The sequence below is a fragment of the Canis lupus genome, chromosome 32 (assembly GCF_048164855.1).
Source record: "Canis lupus baileyi chromosome 32, mCanLup2.hap1, whole genome shotgun sequence".
Classification (NCBI taxonomy): domain Eukaryota; kingdom Metazoa; phylum Chordata; class Mammalia; order Carnivora; family Canidae; genus Canis; species Canis lupus.
Genome location: NC_132869.1, coordinates 33453538 through 33472694, shown reverse-complemented (window position 1 = coordinate 33472694; position 19157 = coordinate 33453538). Strand labels below are relative to the sequence as shown.

The 19157-nt window shown below is 36.2% G+C and overlaps 1 protein-coding gene across 7 annotated transcripts in view; it reads left to right on the top strand.

The window, feature by feature from the left end:
- Positions 1 to 19157, top strand: part of DENND4A (DENN domain containing 4A) — a 139224-nt gene that overhangs the window by 101148 nt on the left and 18919 nt on the right. For 3 of the 7 annotated variants that reach the window (XM_072809198.1, XM_072809201.1, XM_072809197.1), the window contains exons 16-24: positions 1124 to 1259; positions 1629 to 1835; positions 1927 to 2055; positions 2308 to 2449; positions 2842 to 2973; positions 5597 to 5713; positions 6777 to 6908; positions 12408 to 13507; positions 18297 to 18486. In XM_072809198.1, coding sequence (XP_072665299.1) covers positions 1124 to 1259; positions 1629 to 1835; positions 1927 to 2055; positions 2308 to 2449; positions 2842 to 2973; positions 5597 to 5713; positions 6777 to 6908; positions 12408 to 13507; positions 18297 to 18486 — 2285 coding nt within the window. The remainder of the gene's footprint in view (positions 1 to 1123; positions 1260 to 1628; positions 1836 to 1926; positions 2056 to 2307; positions 2450 to 2841; positions 2974 to 5596; positions 5714 to 6776; positions 6909 to 12407; positions 13508 to 18296; positions 18487 to 19157) is intronic. The other 4 variants (XM_072809202.1, XM_072809199.1, XM_072809204.1 and 1 more) reach the window with 2 other exon arrangements.

Here is a 19157-nt window from a genome sequence, read left to right as displayed (position 1 = left end):
TTGAGTATCTGCCTTTGGCTTGGATCATGATCCCGGGCTTGTGGGATCGAGTCCCACATCAGGCTCCCCACAGGGAGCCTGCTTCTCCCTCTGCCTATGTCTCTGCCTCTCTCTGTCTCTCTCATGAATAAATAAATGAGATCTTTAAAAAAAAAAAAGAAAAAGGATTTTATTTGCTTATTAGAGAGAGAGAGAGCACGCATCAGTAGAGGGAAAGGGCAGAGAGAGAGGGAGAAGCAGACCCCACACTGAGCAGGGAGTCAATGTGGGGCTTCATCCTAGGCCCTGAGATCATGACTTGAGCCGAAAGAAGCAGTCACTTAACCAACTGAGCCACCCAGGCATCCCAGTAGCTGGCTTTCTTCTGTTAATTGAAACTATTGGTATGTCTTTAAGAAGATTAATAAAGTAGGCTCAGTTTGATGCTCAGGGGCTCCTTCTGTTCTTTTCAGCATGTCTTCTCCCTAGTTGCAGCTACCTTTTAAATTCCCAAAACATCCTGCTCTAGCAGCCCAATTAGGCCCACTACCTCATAGGGCCCACTCAATCTAATCTTTTCTTCTTCTCCATCCTCTTCAATTTTCTTCCTCATAAATGAGGGCCTGAACCTGCTTAGCTAACCTGATAAACCAATTCATGATAGTATGAGAGTTTGTCCTGGAATGTGCTAATATATTATTTGTATCTTTTGAAGAAGATGGTTCTCTAGTAATATCTTAACCTAAAGCAATGATCTTAATGGCTATCCTGTCTGAAAGAATATTGATTTGGGGGCCCTTTACCAGCTGTCATATTATCCAATATATTTACTATGTATTTACATGAATACTAACTTACAAAGTTTGCTTGATTTACTTTAGGGTTTGATGTCCAGTTCGGCAAAATTTAAATCTATTTCACTTTTCTACCTTGAAAATATACTTGAGTTTGTATTTGGCTATTACATTTCTAAATCTGATAGCAAGAAAGACAACATTAGCACGAATATTTACTGAGTATATATAATATTCTGATGGAGAAAGATAATTAGACTCTTAAGAAGTTATTGGTCAGAATTTTTTTAGATTGTGACCAGTATGATCATCTATGTGTGCTTGAGATTTTTTTTTCTTTTCAAAAACAGCTATAATGGATTTCCAGTTCTTAGAAACAATTTATTTGAGAGACCTGAAGGATTTCTACAAACACGAAAGAACAAATTGCCTTCAAAATCAAGTAGTCCTAGTAGCCCTTCTCCCATGTTCAGAAGAACAAAACAGGTGCTTTGACAATTTTGCATTCTTCGTGTAATCAAGTATTAGAACAAAAATAAATATGACACTCATACTCCCTTAATATATTTTAATACCCCATGTTTATGACTAGATTATTCTGCTCCTCAAAGCATCCCCAAAATAATTTAGAGTAATATGACTTCAAAAAATGAACTAGTTTTCTTATGTTAGCAATTTATCTTGCTTATTTTGTAATACAAATTCAAGCAGAGGCTTGAATATGTATTAATTATAGACAGATTTTGTTAGGGAAATACTCTAAAAGCATATGACTTGCACTTGTTCAGCTCTCAGTTAAATAAGGATTCTTAAGTGTATAACCTTATTAATGAAATCCTTGCATTTTTTTTCTAGGAAATTAAATCAGCCCATAAAATTGCCAAGAGGTACTCTTCCATTCCTCAGATGTGGTCTAGGTGTCTGCTGCGCCACTGCTATGGACTGTGGTTCATTTGTCTGCCAGCTTATGTGAAAGTGTGTCATTCAAAAGTCAGGGCACTGAAGACAGCATATGATGTGCTCAAAAAAATGCAGTCGAAAAAGATGGATCCACCTGATGAAGTAACAATTCTTTTCAAACATGCATTCTTTTATTCTAGATTTATGTTCATAGATATTTTGTTTCTGAACCCTTCTGAACTTTGTGTTTCAGGTGTGCTACCGCATTCTCATGCAGCTCTGTGGGCAGTACGATCAGCCCGTGCTTGCAGTTCGAGTGCTTTTTGAAATGCAGAAAGCTGGTATTGATCCCAATGCCATTACTTATGGTTATTATAATAAGGTAATTACTTGGATTTACCGGAGAAAGACTTCTATGATTAGATAACCTTAATTTAATTAGCAGAAATCATTGATTCAGGCTTCGGCATTGATTTCAGAGTATTAAAATATATTCTGTAAATCAAGTAAGTTTTTTTGTTCTGTTTTGTTGTGATACAATGTATTTAGATATTCTTTAGCTTGACTGTAAAGCCAATGTGCATTCACTTACACATATTATTCTACTAATTATTTTATTTTGTTGAATGAATAGGCTGTTTTGGAAAGCACCTGGCCCTCAAGAAGTCGTAGTGGCTATTTTCTTTGGACAAAAGTAAGAAACGTTGTTTTAGGAGTAGCACAGTTCAAAAGAGCTTTAAAGAAACAGGCACACTTATCACAAACAACTCTCTCAGGTAATTAAAGGTTCTAAAGGGATGTTTTTGTTTTACTTTGTAAAAAAATTAATCAACTAGTTATAATTTCAACTTCTAAAATTTTAAATAGTTTCAAAATATTTAATGATTCCTAGTTTTTATTACCATTAAGCAGATTCTAATATTATTTTCCCATTTAAAAAATACCTTAAGTCACTTTTTTTCTTTAACTGTTAAATTATCAACCTTTGGTGATCTTATTTTAGTATCTGTTAATAATTCGCTATAGTTATAGTTATTAGAGTTGTATTTTGCTAATTATGTGGCACATTCGTGTTCAGTGGTAGCGGATTACTAGCTTGAGCAAGAAATTAATGTGTATTTTTGGTATCTCTCTGAGTAGTAAAATACTGTCAAATTGTGTTCTTAAGCAGATGGCAGTGACCTGGATGCTGTTAGTCATGGCAGCATGGATAGTGGTCATGGGACACACACTGTGGAGCAGGCACCTTTTAATACGGGTTTAATCAAAGTATATGCTACTGATGATAGATCTAGTACAGGTTTGTGTGTGCTTATGTATACATTTATTATAGTACATTTTAAAAACAAGATTTGCTAGCCTGTTTTTTTTTAGATTTTAATTTTCGATGATGTATTTAAGTTCACTGTCACATTTTAATTTTATACGTTAGGCACTTGGTTTGATAATGTGTTTAATAAGTATATGCTATTTTATTCATTCTTTATTTGGATAGAAATAAAAATCTAAGAGAGTTTTTTCAGGTATTTAGTCCATGGTAATCCAATTAACTCTGGATAGCACACAGATCTTTGTATCATGTCACTTTCTTATGATAAATTCTTCTTTGTAATTATGAAAATGTAATTAAAGTTTTTTTAAAGAAGAAACTTAAAGTCCTGATCATACATATCAACATCACCTTCCTGGTTTTAAAAGTGTATTATGTTTCATGTCTGATAGTATCATTGAGGGCAGCTGGGTGAACAGTGCATAGGAACTCTCTGTACTGTATTATTTTTGCAACTTCTTGTGAGTCTTAAGCTATATTAAAATTAAAAGGTATAATAAAAAAACTTGTAAATACATATAAGACTTGTAGCATTCTAGCACTGAAGATGCTATTAATTTCATTAAATTATCAGATATGTACCTAAGCTTTCTCCATGAATTAAAACTGTCACACTTAAATTTATTGAATAATTCTGTCCTTTTCATTAGCACATTAAAAAAAGATACATGACTTTTTTAAAAAATTATGTTTGAGAGAGAGAGCATGCCCCCAACTGGGGGGTAGTGTTTAGAGGGAAAGAGAGAAGCAGACTCCTAGCTTGAGCAGGGAGCCTGCCACAGGGCTCAACCCCAGGACCCTGAGATCATGACCTGAGCTGAAGGCAGACACTTATCTGACTAAGCCACCCTGGAATCCCATGAATTTTGAACAGAATATAAGAGCCACCTCTTAACAAATAGAAATGTTTAATTTAAAAATCCAGGAGGGTGCCTGGGTTGCTCAGTTGGTTGGGTGTCTGCCTTCAGCTCAGGTCATAATCCTGCAGGGATCCCGGAATCAAGCCCTGCATCAAGCACCTTGCTCAGTAGACAGTCTGTTTCTCCCTCTGCCTGCTGCTCCCCGTGCTTGTGTGTGTGCTCTCTCTATCATATAAATAAATAAAATCTTTTAAAATAATAATAGTAAATTTAAAAATCCAAGCATTAATAATGAAATATGAAGGCTTTTGTGTCTGCATATGGTGAAATTATTTTGGTTTGTCTCCTCTTTTGCCCACTTTTAAAAGTTAAGTATAAGCAAATTGTGTTGAAATGTAATTTTCATAGTTCTTCCTTGGCTCATTTTATTTTTTTGATCATGCAATGTGAATTTAATCTGAGTTATACTAGTCATCCTCAAGCATTCTCTCTTAAAAATGGAGAAATCAGGGTTTTTTAAGTCTCATTTTTATTTAAGTAATCTCTATACCCCATGTGGGGCTCAAACAACCCCAAGATCAAGAGTCACACACTCTTCCAACTGAGCCAACCAGGCACCCTTCTATCTTTTGTTTTTTGTTTTGTTTTTTTTTTATCTTTGTTTTATCTTTTGTTTTTAACTATGATCTTTTGAAAGTCTATTATAAAGCAGTGCAGAATCTAATAAAAGGATGAATTTCATCAAGATTATCTTCCTATTTTTAAATTTATATTTTCTATAGAAATAGAGCTGAAAAAAAGTCTGATGAGAAAAAATACAAACTTAAAATTATAACAGATGTTAAAGTAAATATCTAGTGATACTTAATACAGTTTCTTTACATAATTCTTTGTAATACCATTCCATATATAGTCTCCCTCATAAAATCATAACTGCTTTGTGTGTTATAAATCTGGAGACTTGAATTTGAAGCTAGAAGATTAGGTGATTTGCTTAAAATCATGTCTCTTAGGACAAAGAACTAGGATTTAAAATCTTATCTTTTGATGCTAACCTAGTGAAAATAATTTGCAGAAAATTATAGAAGGCCTCTTGAACAGAACAGTGTATTAGAAGTTTTCTTCTATCAATGCGTTTGCCTTTCTTGGCAGTAACACTAATTTTTTTCTCATTCCCATGTATTTGTACTCAAGAGCAATTCAATAATTATCCAATTGAATTTTCAGAAATAGTGTTTACCTACCAATAAATTTAAATAGACCCATTTTCTTTGGTAGAATCATTTAGACATTTGGCTCCAGCGATCTATGTGTGAATATTCTGTTATGAATTCCATGCAAATTTTTCTTCTGCTTTGCTTAGTTGGAACTCTGACTTTCACCTAGAAAGGTCATAGGCTTAAAGAATGTCTGGTTTGTATGTACCTTTAGGAGCCCAGACAATAGTGCGAATATACGTAGTCACTTTTGACTACAGTACGGAGCCAAAAAAAAAAAAAAACTATTTTGAGATCATCTCTTTCTTGCATTAATAGAGATGGTCAAGGAGGGCTAACAAAATAATACTTTCAGTTGGACATTATCCAGAAAGTTTCTCATAAGTAAACCTGGACACTAATATGTTGCTCCTAATTTCAGTTATTCTCAATAAAGAAGTTTATGATATAAAAAAAAAAAGAAGTTTATGATAAACAGCATAGGAGGTTTTTTCTCTTTTTTTCTTTTTTTCCTAGGTGGCCAGTCTGATCTTGGATATAATTCATTATCTAAGGATGAAGTTAGAAGAGGGGATATATCTACTGAGGAAATTCAAGAAGAAAAAGATAAGAAAGGAAGTGATTCTAGTTCCCGTAGGTATTATTTAAGTTGATATTGTATAAATTTGTGAACTTCTATTTCTTTTTCAAAAATGTATTTATTTTAGAGAGAGCATGAAGGGGAAGGGCAGGGCAGAGTGAGAGTCTTAACCATATTCCATTCTAAGCATGGAGCCCGGAGGGACGGCTTAATCTCACAACCCTTGAGATCACGACCTAAGCCAAAAACAAGTCAGACGCCCAAGCCCAATGGACTGCACCACCCAGGTGCTCCACTGAATTTCTTTATTTTTATTTTTTTTAATTTTTTTTATTTATTTATGATAGTCACAGAGAGAGAGAGAAAGAGGCAGAGACACAGGCAGAGGGAGAAGCAGGCTCCATGCACCGGGAGCCTGACGTGGGACTCGATCCAGGGTCTCCAGGATCGCGCCCTGGGCCAAAGGCAGGCGCTAAACCTCTGTGCCACCCAGGGATCCCCTGAATTTCTGTTAACAGAAAATACCAGTGGCTTTAAGTATAAAAGTACTAATTTTATTTTCTACTTTCCCATTGTAACTTCTCTTTCCTCCCATTATAGGCCCTCTTCACCACATAATGTTCCAACACTCCAGTACTTTCTGTATAAAGTGTATAACCTAAGTGGCACAACACTCTCCAATCAATTACTACTCTTATAGTAGAAATATATATATTTCTTCAAACAGTGGCTTTTTTCTAAGATTTAACAGTATTTTTATTGAATGCTTTTATTAATGGTCTGTGACTTATCTCCTACACTCCACCTTGCCTACCTCCGTCAAAAGCAGTGTTTCACAACCAAAGAAGAAATATAAAATGTAGGTATGGACCTCACGCATGACCAGTACTTAGTAATTTGATAACACACCTTGAGGCCTCAAATAAGTGGAATCATTTACTCATGATCAACAAATAGATATAGAGGTGTTTGGTATTTTCTTATTACCTATTATCAGATAGAAATATTTAGAACTAAAAGCTACTTCTCTTTATGCCTTCTATAATAGCTAAAAAAAAAAAGCTAAATAGCTTCTATATAGCTTTTATCTTAACAATTTTGTTTTAATCTTTACAGTGTCAGAGAGTGAGAGTACAAAAGGAAGTGCTGACTGTCTTCCTAAACTCAATTATCAAAGTTCTTCCAGTATAGTTCGCCTCAGTGGTACAAATAACAATGGTGCTGATAAAATATCAGGAGAAAGCACAGGTGAGTTGAATAATAAACCTCTTTTATGTGCAGAATATCTTGTATCTGTATTTCTAGTGAATTTTTAAAGTCTTTATTTTCCAGAATTATTTTTTTGTATATTTGTGTAGCCTCTCATTGTATAGCTTAGTAGCTTGAATTCTATATTTTATGATATACTCTATTCAAGCTTTTGTTATAACAAAGGATAAAGACAAACCTACAAGCCACATACTGTCTCTTGAGTTTGAACTATTGGGACTTCCTGGAAGGGGCAAATGGGAGCAGGTGAGATAATCCATCTGAGGGTATCTTACACCCTTAATTTTTAAATGAAGCATATAGTTCTTTAATCTTCATTATTGTTCCTGTTTTTTCAGAGGTAAAAGGACAGTCCTCAAGATAGTTTAGATAGTAGCACCTAATATTTTTTCTTTTCATACTGTTTTTTGGGGCACCTGGGAGGCTCAGTTGGGGCACCTGGGAGGCTCAGTGGGCATCTGGCTTTTGATTTCAGCTCAAGTCATAATTTCAGGGTGCAACAGGCTCCTCACTCAGTGGAGAGTCTGCTTGAGATTCTCTATCTCCCTTTCCCACTGCCCCTCCCCCTGTTGTGCTTTCTCTAAAATAAAATCTTTTTTTTAAAGTGCTTTTTATATATTTTATGTTTATTAATACAGCAATGCTTATATTCATGAGGGGTATTAGCACTATTTTAATGAGAAAACCAAGCCATAATCTGGCTGTTGGCAGATCATGTAAGTTATCAACTAGTTAATGGAAAAGTCAGTTTAGGATTTGAGATAATACTTGATCTCACAAATTTTTCATCAAATCATTTTTGGGGGGGTTAAATAGACATAACATTCAAAGTTTTTAGTGTTACTAGCCTGCCTATATAATATTTTATGTTGGTATTGGCTCAATTCTATATCATGTGTAATCTAAACAAATCTTGAAGGATTGCGCTGTCAAGGCTGTTTGTAAATGGCCTTGCTACAATGATATTTGTTATTCTGCAGCATAATTAGATAGGCCTCCAGCTCAGAGGTAGGCAAACTATGGCCCGTGGGCCACAATGGGCCTGCAGCCTGTGCTTGTACAGGCCCACGAGCCAAGAATGGTTTTTACATTTTTAAATGATTGGAAAAAATTAGAAGAGGAATAGTATTTTGTGACACATGAAAATTACAATGAAAGACAAACTTCAGTATTCACAAAGATTTATTGGAGTACAACTACACTCATTCATTTACATTCTGTCTGGCTGCTTTTGCAGTCTATCAGCAGGGCTAACTAGTTGCCACAAAGACCGTGTGGCCTACAAAGAGTAAAATGTTTACTGTCTGGCTCTCAATCGAAAAACTTCCCCTGCTCTAGCTCTCAAAAAAAAAAAAGTTAAACTGTAGTTATCTTTGCATTTCTTCTTGGATCATTGTTACACCTTAAATATTAAAATTTTTCTGGGGATCATGGAATTGCCGTGCAACCTACTCATTGTCTAATTATAACCCGTAATAACTTGCCTTTGGTAGCCTTTGCCTTATTGTTCTTTCATTATTGTCTATTCATGCTTGCCTTTTTCTGAAGATCTACTTATATGATCTCTCTGTTTTAATATGATCGTAAACCATCCTTTGATCCTGACATTTTGTCATAGTGATCAGCATCTGACTCATCATCTGGTTTTGGTTACCCTTTTATGCTTAACCAATTGGGTTTTAAAAGCCTATGATATGTTTCCTAAGTATGAATTACAGTTATTAATTTACCTTTATGATTTGGGGCTTGAAAACATTCCCATCTGTTATGGGTTTATCACTAACTGCCCAAGACTGTATATGGGATTTCTAGGAATACTTATTTTCCAATAACTTTTTTCTTATATACTAGTACATGCTAGGATTCAAAGCATTTTTCAGGTTTATGTTTCGCAGTATAATATACAGATATTTTATATCACTGTATACTCATATGTGTATATGTGCATGTAGTTATACATATAGCTGGCTAGCTAACTATATATCTGATAGCTTCCAAAAGATATTGGAGTGGTTTAACCAAAGATGTTTGTGTTTGATTGAATATTGAAATAAAATCATTACCCTATAGTTATTCATGATTATGTTGAAAATTTAACATTTTTATAAATGTATATTGAATCACTGAGAGTTGAATCACAAGAAAATTTACTCTGAAATAGAACATGCTGAAATAAAACAGATATTTTTCTAAGCCTAATTCTGGTTTTGGTTTGTTTTAACTTTTTATCTTCAGCTACCATATTTAACTATAGTATATCGTATTATAATATATTATACTGTGTCATATTCTGAGTTGGTCTTTTGGTGGCAGTTGCTTCCCAGCAGACAGTGTTCATTCAGTAGTTATTTCTTGAGCTCCTGCTATATGTAACTGGATATCAGGTGTTTCTTGGGGATATGATAAGGAATAACAAAACAAAAAAAAACAAAATCATAGTCCCTACCTTTATGGAGAAAGCAGGTAGGAGAGATAGGAAAACATTAATCAAATAATCAAGTTAATGTAAAAATGCTCAAAGATTAAATACTGTGAAGAAGGGCTGTAAGTTTCTGCAAGAACATATAATAGAAAAATGTGTCCTGGGTTTGAGGGGAAGTTGACCACAGTCAGGGAATACTTCCTTGGAGAATATGGTTCTTGAGTTTAGATCTGAAGTCTGAATTGAAAGCAAGTAAGGACAGGGGTTGCAAAGGAGGGATTGAGAGAGAGCACTCCAGGCAGAAGGAAGCAATCTGTGAAAGGCTATGTGGTAAGAAGGAATTATAGAATGCTCTAAATCTGAAAAAGCATTAGTATCTCAGCTAGGAATTCTCTCAGCTGTAAGATTCAGAAAATATGATTAACAGTCACTTAAACATGTCAAGATTTTTTCCTCAAATAAGAAATTCAAAGGTAAACAATTGCTCAAGATGTTAGTTCAAGGGCCTTGCCATCAGTTCTCTGGACCCAACTATATTTATAATAGAGCCACTGGCATCTTCATGCATCATCTATCTGTGCAAGGGAGAAAAAATGGGAAAGGGGACTACCATCCACATCCATCCCCTTTTATCTGGAAAGCAAAATTTGTCCAGAAACCCTCAAAAACTACCACTTTAATATTACTGATCAGAATTATGTCATAGAACCTCCTGACCCAAGGAATTTAAACAGTTTGTGGCTCTGTGTTAAAGGAATGCAGCATCCCACGTTGTCTGGTGGAATTAGCATGCATAGGAACCTAGGTTTAGGCTAACTTAACTGCAAATAATAGCCAGATAGTATTTTAGGCCTTGCAGACCACAGACAAGTTCTGTCACCTGTTCTTTGTGGGTATGCGATTGTAAATGTAAAAACCATTTGAGCCTGTACAAAAACAGTCCATAGGCCGGATTGGGCTCAGAAACATAGTTTGCCAACCTCTGGTATAGTTTGATAACCAGCTTTGTCTTAAGGCATAACATGGTTTTGACTTTGCAAGAGGACCTCCTCACACACACACCTATTTAAATGCAATCCTAGAGTACTGTCTTACGGTTATGAGATTCCTCCAAGTCTTTGATGATACTAAATCTGTCAAGCAGGGATCCCTGGGTGGCGCAGCGGTTTGGCGCCTGCCTTTGGCCCGGGGCACGATCCTGGAGACTCGGGATTGAATCCCACATCGGGCTCCAGGTGCATGGAGCTTGCTTCTCCCTCTGCCTATGTCTCTGCCTCTCTCTCTCTGTGTGACTATCATAAATAAATAAAAATTAAAAATAAATAAATCTGTCAAGCAGAAGGTTTCCCAGAATATTAAAAGAAAGCATATTTTGGGGTTTTTATGTCCTTATTCATAAGGTAATAAAGAAAAAAATAAACTTTACCTTTCTGCTGTGCTGTTTTCCTTGTTAATGGTATATACTTATTACATTATTAGTTTGTAGGCTTTTATGGTCTCCAGTATTCCCTTTTGTCTCCTATCCTGTTACTTAAATGCATCACATGGCAGGAAAATGGCACATTTTTAGTAATTGCACTCTAGTTCTGTTGGATATAAATATAAAAAAGAATAGTCAACAATACCATATCTAGACTAACACTTTAGAAGAGTCCCACAAAGGGGTCCTTGGGTGGCTCAGTTGGTTGTCTACCTTCAGCTCAGGTCATGATCTCAGAGTCCTGGGATTGAGCCCCACATGGGGTTCCCTGCTCAGTAGGGGTTCTGCCTACCCCTCTCCCTGCCTCCCCACTTGTGCTCTCTCTAAGATTAACAAATAAAATATTATAAAAAAATAAGACTCCCACATAAGGACAATTAAAGTGATCAGAAACCTAGCTTTCTGCTTTCAGCATTGGTACCTAAGTAATTTGGCAAAAAGCAGTGAAAAGTTTCTGAGTAGAAAATAGCCATTCACATTTAACTGGTATAAACTTGTAAACCCATATGTGAAATAAAGGTAAAATTACTTAGCCACATCTATAGTCATAGGATTTAGAGTTTGATTTTGTTTGTTTTAATTTTATTTATTCATGAGAGACAGAGAGAGGGAGGCAGAGACATAGGCAGAGGGAGAAGCAGGCTCCCTGCAGGGCACCCGATATGGGACTCAATCCCAGGTCCCCAGAATCACCACCTGAGTCAAAGGCAAATGCTCAACCACTGAGCCACGTAGACATCCTAGATTTAGAGTTTTTTTTTGTTGTTGTTGTTGTTTTTTTTTTTTTTGATTTAGAGTTTTTTAAAGTAAGTTTTATATATGGGTAAAGCTAGCATAACTGCCTTTTATTTGGTTTGGTTTAGTGTTTTTGGTTTTGTTTTACATTTTTCTAGGCAGAAGATTCAGGATCTCAAGGTTATCTAGTTCACAATTGTACAACCATTGTTTAATCAATTTAGTGGAATTATAAATTTTTTATTAAATATAAAAAGGTGCATTTAAAAAAATTTTGAGTACACTGTTACATTAGTTTCCATGTACAGCATAGTGGTTCAACTTTTCTATCTGTATGCTGCACTCACCACAGGTATAGCTACCCTCTGTCAACATACAATGCTATAATAATATGACTGACCATGTTCCCTATGCTATGCCTTTTATTCCCATGACTTATTTATTCTGTAGCTGAAAGCCTGTATCTCCCACTTCAAAAAAGGTAAATATTAATCTTAACTTAAAAGTTTTAAAAAGCAGTACATGCTATGTCTCAAAGCATATCCTTTATAGTTAGTCATGTCTGGATTTGAATCCCACTTCCATCACTTAAGGACTGGGTAACTTTGGGCTAGATAATTCATCTCTCCTAGTGTCAGTTTCTTCTCAATCCATAAGTTTGTTGGCATGATTACAGTAGATAATGTAAGTAAAGTGCCTAGTTATAGTATCTGTTAAATAGTAGGTGCTCAGTGAGCACTTGATATTATCATTTTCATTACTAGTATTTTAAATAATTTAAGACATCTTATAACTGCACATTACATCTTTCATAGCTAAAAACACTTTCTTTGTTTTTCAGAAAGCACATCTAAGCTGCTCTTACTATCATCTTTTGAGGGTACAAATGAAACAGGAAATAGTCAAAATAGATGCTTCAGGAAAAGACATAAAAGTGACAACGAACCTAATTTGCAACAGCGACTCTCCTGGGGAAGCAGAAACCGCAATCTTAGTGGAGGAGTGCTGATGGGACTTATGCTTAATAGAATCAACCAGGAAGCAAACCCTGGAGACATGGTTGAAAAACTAGGAGCTGATGCAAAAATTCTTTCAAACGTTATATCAAAAAGCACAAGACCAACTAGTCTTGATATTGGAAAACCCCCTTTAAGATCAAAAAGAGACAGTCTAGAAAAGGAATCTAGCGACGATGATACACCTTTCGATGGTTCTAATTGTTTGGCAGATAAAGTGGATTCTCCTGTTATTTTTGATTTGGAAGACTTAGACAGTGAGACAGATGGATCAAAAGTGGGATACATTGCTTCACAAAATCCCAGAAGGATTCAGCGTATGAGCAGCAGCTTCTCGGTAAAACCTTCTGAAAAAACGGATGTTGCCACAGGATTTGATCCCCTCTCTCTTTTGGTTGCTGAGACTGAACAGCAGCAAAAAGAGGAAGAGGAGGAGGATGATGAAGATAGCAAAAGCGTTTCAACACCATCCGCCAGGCGTGACTTAGCCGAAGAGATTGTGATGTATATGAATAACATGAGCAGTCCTTTGACAAGCCGCACACCAAGCATCGATTTACAACGGGCATGTGATGACAAATCAACCAGTAAGAAAAGTCCAACATTTGTCAAGGCATGCAGGAGATCTAGCCTGCCTCCTCATTCTCCGAGGCCAGTGAGACTTACCAAATCTAAAAGTTATACAAAAACTGAGGAGAGACCTCGGGACAGACTCTGGTCTTCTCCAGCCTTCTCACCTACTTGCCCATTTAGGGAAGAATCTCAAGACGCATTAACCCATTCATCACCTTCATTTAATTTAGATACACTGCTAGTACCTAAACTAGATGTTCTAAGGAACAGTATGTTCACTGCTGGGAAAGGAGTTGCCGAGAAAGCCAGCAAATGGTATTCAAGATTCACCATGTATACCACATCATCTAAGGTAAGTTCTGTTCATGTTTTCTACTTTCCCCTTTACCCTCTTCCACCACTAAAAGTTCTTTCCTGGCAACTTCCTGGCATTTTTATCATGCTCCTTAAACACAACTTTCCCAAAAAGGACTCTTGGAATGCGTGAGGTTTCTAAGTATCAGAATTTGAACTTGAATAATAACTTGAAAAGGAAAGAAAATTCACTAACTAAGGTTATGTTTACAGTTCAGTTTTGAAAGAACATGATTTATAGCTGGAGTAAAAGTTAATGTTATATGAAAATGCTTTTCGAGCTTATTTCCTTCAAAATGCACATTTTTTTCAGGAAATATCTAGCATGCCTTCAAAAAATTACCAGCTGACTGGATTTTTCCTCTAGTTAGGATGGAGTGACTTGTGATATATCTATATACATATCTCCTAAGAGCAAAAAAGCTAAATGTAATATAAAGTATCTGTTTAAAGTAATCAGAGAATTGCTCAAACAACTAAGAAGTCGAAGGGCAAGATGCTAGCAGAGAATTGCAGAGATGAACTAGAAGTTCTACAGCTGCTTTTCCCCTGAGGCCATTTGTTGATTCTGAGTACAGAGCAAGGGTTTGCAAATCCAGGTTTGGCCTTAGAGGACTGAGGAGAGGTAAGGGGGCCACAGAGCTTTTGGAATCTTGTGGATCTGGAAAGACAAAATTGGAGACTTGAGGGTCCTCAGATACTCCAGTTTTTTACCCCTTAAGAGCCTTTTCCAAATACTGATACTGCATGAGATAGGAGGCTAAAAAGGTAAGCGGAAAGTCTCTGACAAGTTTTCAGCAGTTTCATGGTGTTGGGAATAGAGTTGCAAAGAGTTCATAAGTTCTGAGTGGGAGGTGGGTGTGGGTGGAAGCTGGTAGAACTTTGGTAAACACACCAAGCCCTTTGTTAGAAGTCCTGCAGAGCTATGCCTTAGGAGCATTGGCAAACCAGAGTTGGACCGAACCTGACCAAACTGCATCCTAGGCTTGACTCAGCTCAGCCTGTGATTAGATGAAGATGATCAGCCTTTATCTAACATAAGAAAGAGTGTGTCCTCTCTGGAGGCATGGAATATCATCTGGAGTCCTTATAATTTTTTATATATAATTTTTTATATATAATTTTTTATATTATTTAATTAAAAATAGCTGTACCAAGAGACAAGACCGTAACTAACAAAAGAAAATTTCAGGTGATCCAAGTATTTAAATTAGCAAGAGACTTTGAAATAATTTTACTATGTTCAAGAAAGTCAAAGGTGAAGAAAAACAGCAAAGGTAGAAAATTTCCCCAGATAATTATCTATTAAAAAAATCAAGTATAAATTCTAGGACTAAAAAAGATAGGAAATTAAGAATGAAGTAGTTGGATTTAACAGCAGACAAAACACAGAAAAAGATAGTTTCTAAACTAGATAGAAACTCAGTTGAAAATATCCACTCAGAAGCAGATTGGAAAACAAATGGAAAATAAAAAAAATGAATGTGGGATTTAGTGAAAATATCTAACATTGATGTAATTGAGTTCCAGAAGAAGAGAGAATGAGATAGAAGGAACATTTAAAAAAGTGAATTGCCAAAAATTTTCCCAAAGAGAATAAAGATGGCAACTCACATATTTAGAAGATCTACAAATGTCAAGCAGATTAAATGCAAAGAAAACCATACTTATGCATCTAATGTTAAAATAGATGGGAATAGAATACAAAGAGTTTCCTCTTAAAAGGAGCCAGAGAAAAGAGCTATCTTACCTTCAAATAGAACAACAGTAAGAAACTGAACTTTCTTCTGAACAGAAACTTTGATGTCAGGAGACCCTGAAAAGATACCTTTAGAGCCCTGAAAGACAATAATTGCCACTCTATTTTCCTACATCCTGCAGATATCTTTAAAAATCAGGGTGAGGGGGCACCTGGGTGGTTCAGTTGGTTGAATGTCTCTGACTCATGATTTCAGCTCAGGTCATGATTTCAGAGTTGTGAGGTCAGGTTCTGCGCTCAGCAGGGAGTCTGTTTTAAGACTGCATGTGTGAGTATGCATGGCATGTGTGTGTGCGCACATGTGTGTGCTCGTGAGAGCCCCCCCCAAATAAATAAATAAATCTCTATAATAAATAAAAATCAGAGAGTCCTAGCTCCACTGTGGAAACATAAAGCCACTGAAGCCCATCCCTCCCACTGACTATAACTAAAAACTCCAGACAAAACACAAAAAACAACTAAGGATTCTGAAGAAGTAGGCAGATTGTGGAGAAAGACCCAGACAGAAGTGAATTCCCCATTTTCTTTTCTCATGAGTATTTGCCCCAAGAGCAGGTCCTAGTCACAGTGTGGTGTGGCAGCCCAGGCAACTGAAACCTCAAGAGAAACCCCCTTGTTCCTGGACAGGGGGGCATCTGTGAGCTGGAGAGTTTGAAGGGAATCCAAAGGAAGGGGATTCCCAGATTCAGTGAATGGACTACACAAGTGTCAGCCTAGCTCTTGAGCTACACATCACATGGGGTAAAGGTGAACTAGCAGAGACAAGGCTTACAGAACTAAACTAAGAAGTCACTGCCTACAAAAATTGAAACACAAATTACCATCTGAACATAACTTTGTCGACTGCCTACTGTAACAAAAGCATTAGTGTCCTCCAAGAAATTATAACAGCACCTAGACCACACAGCAATAATATTCAGTATTCAAAATAAAATCCAAAATTATTTGATACATAAGGAATCAGGAAAATGTGGCCCAGTTCTCAAGGGAAAGAGAACCCAGAGATGACCCAGATGTTGGAATTATCCCAACGGAAAGTCTGAAGCAGCCATTATAACTAGATTCTCTGAGGTTAAAGAAAAACACATTTGAAATAAATGAGAAGGAAGGAATTGTCAGCCAGAAATAGAAACTATTTAAAAAAAAAAAAACATTTTATCTCTAAAAAATATACTCCGAAATAAACTCACTGGATGAGTTCAGTAGCAGAATGGAGACGAGAGAGGGAAGAATCCATGAACTTGAAGTTTGAGTAATAGAAATTATCCAGTTAGAAGAACAGAGAGAGAAAAGACTTTTTTATAAAGATGAAGCCTCAGAGACTTGTGGGACAATATCAAAAGGAATAACATATAATTGGAGTTCCAGAAGTATTAGAGGAAAACATTATGATAGAAAAGACACCTGAGGGGATCCCTGGGTGGCACAGCGGTTTAGCGCCTGCCTTTGGCCCAGGGCGTGATCCTGGAGACCCGGGATCAAATCCCACGTCGGGCTCCCGGTGCATGGAGCCTGCTTCTGTCTCTGCCTCTCTCTCTCTCTCTCTCTCTCTCTCTCTCTCTCTGACTATCATAAATAAATAAATAAAATTAAAAAAAAAAAGACATCTGAAAAAAAATAATGGAGAAATAAGTAATAAACAAATAACTCCCCAAATTTGGTGAAGTATTTAGATTTACAGATACAGGAGGCTCAGTAAACTATAGACAGGATAAAGTCATGGAAAACCACATCTACACACACATAAGCAAACTGCTAAGTGACAAAGATATCCATCTGTTAATAAAATAGCTGCGAGGGGAAAAATTAAAAACATCTTGAAAACCATTAAAGAAAAATGACACATTACCTACAGAGGAATAAGGATTTGAATGACCATGTATTTTTACCCCAACCATGAAGGAAAGAATACACTAGAACAACACCTTGCAAGTGTTATAAAAGACCTGTCAACCCAGAATTCAATATCCAATGAAAATATTCTTCAGGGGGAAAGGTAAAATATAAACATTTTCAGATAAAAGAATTCCTGGCCAGCCCTGCTGTATAAGATATGCTAAAGGAAGTTCTTCAGGCTGACAAAAATAATACCACAAAGAAAACTGGATCTGCAGGAATGAAGGAAGAACAAAACACATGGTAAATAGTTAATATAAAAGACTACTTTTTTACCTCTTAAATTCCTTAAAAGACTTAGAATTTCCCAAAATGAAAATTGCAACGTTATCTTATGGAATATTTGATATATGTACATGATTTACAGTGATAATGGGATTCACTCTGCTAACATTCATTACAATTATGTTATTGTATACCAAGTGGTGCAATACTAACTTTAAGTAGCCTGTAAATGACTGGGTGTGCATATTATAATTCCTGGAGTATCCACTTTAAAAAATGCAGTTAGATATAGCTGAAAAGCCAATACAAATATTCAAATAATCCTAAAAGTAACAACCCACACACATGACTAGAAAAAAAAAATAAGTTGTATTATCTGGGCAGTAGAATTATAGATACTTAATTTTTTTTTTGTCATACAACAATTCATATTGACCAGATTTTCTTAATGTATTGTTGGTATAACCAGAGACACATTTAACTTAGACTTTGGTGTTCTCAAAAATGGAAACTGGAAATACATGTCTTTGAAACTTAGATTGTTATGGAAAATAATAAAATGTAAACATGCATGTACTTATAGAAGCTTAAAATGCAATTCTAATGGTATCATCCTGGGCTGGGATTCGCAGGGAGGAAAATGATCAGTAAATGAAGCTTCAGACTAGCAACGGTACCTTACCAACAGGTATCTCTACTTTGATCTAACTAAAAACACCATCTGAGTGATTTCTGACCCATATTTGCCAAATTAGTAGCCTTTATGAAATTGGTTATTTTCTTTCTGTAGATGTTGTAATGTTGATTGATCATTTGAGTGATTAGGCATTTCCTCTGCCTTAGGAGTGACATTTTAAATAATTAACTTTAAATATGAAGGAAATTAAGCGTGTAATTATGTCCTTAGGATCAAAGTTCTGATCGTACCAGTCTTTCTTCAGTGGGAGCCCAGGATTCTGAATCTACCTCTTTAACAGATGAAGATGTTTGCCATGAATTGGAAGGAGCCACTTCCTCCCAAGAGAGCTGTGCTGCTTCAGGGAATAAGGGAATTGATTTCAGCAGAACAAGCCTGGAAAGTTCTGCCTCCTTAGAAGGTTTGTCCAGTTTGATGATACTGCATATTGTGATACCTTTACTTTTTTTTCCTTTGTTTTAATTTTGTAAAAGATTTGCATGGCTCCAAAGTCAAAACAAAAAGAACTAAGGTACTTTTAGAAAAGTCTACCTCCCATCCCCACTCCTTCATCCTGTTTTCTTCCTGTGCCTAGAGGTAACCATTTTTATTCATTTTGGTTTATCCTTCCATTGTTGTTTCTTTTAAAATATGGGGATACGGGAGTGAGTGTTTTTACCACCTCCTGTTTTCTTATTCAGAAAGTAACATACTTTCCCACTTGTATTTTTCACTTAACAATATATCCTAAAGATCATTCCGGGGGATCCCTGGGTGGCGCAGCGGTTTAGCGCCTGCCTTTGGCCCAGGGCGCGATCCTGGAGACCCGGGATCGAATCCCACGTCGGGCTCCCGGTGCGTGGAGCCTGCTTCTCCCTCTGCCTGTGTCTCTGCCTCTCTCCTCTCTCTCTCTGTGTGCCTATCATAAATAAATAAAAATTTAAAAAAAAAAAAAAAAAAAAAAAAAAGATCATTCCGTATCATCACATCACATTGTGCCTTACTTATCATCACATCACATTGTGCCTTACTTATCATCACATCACATTGTGCCTTACTCGGTTGTACAGTTGCATAGTTAATCATCTGTGA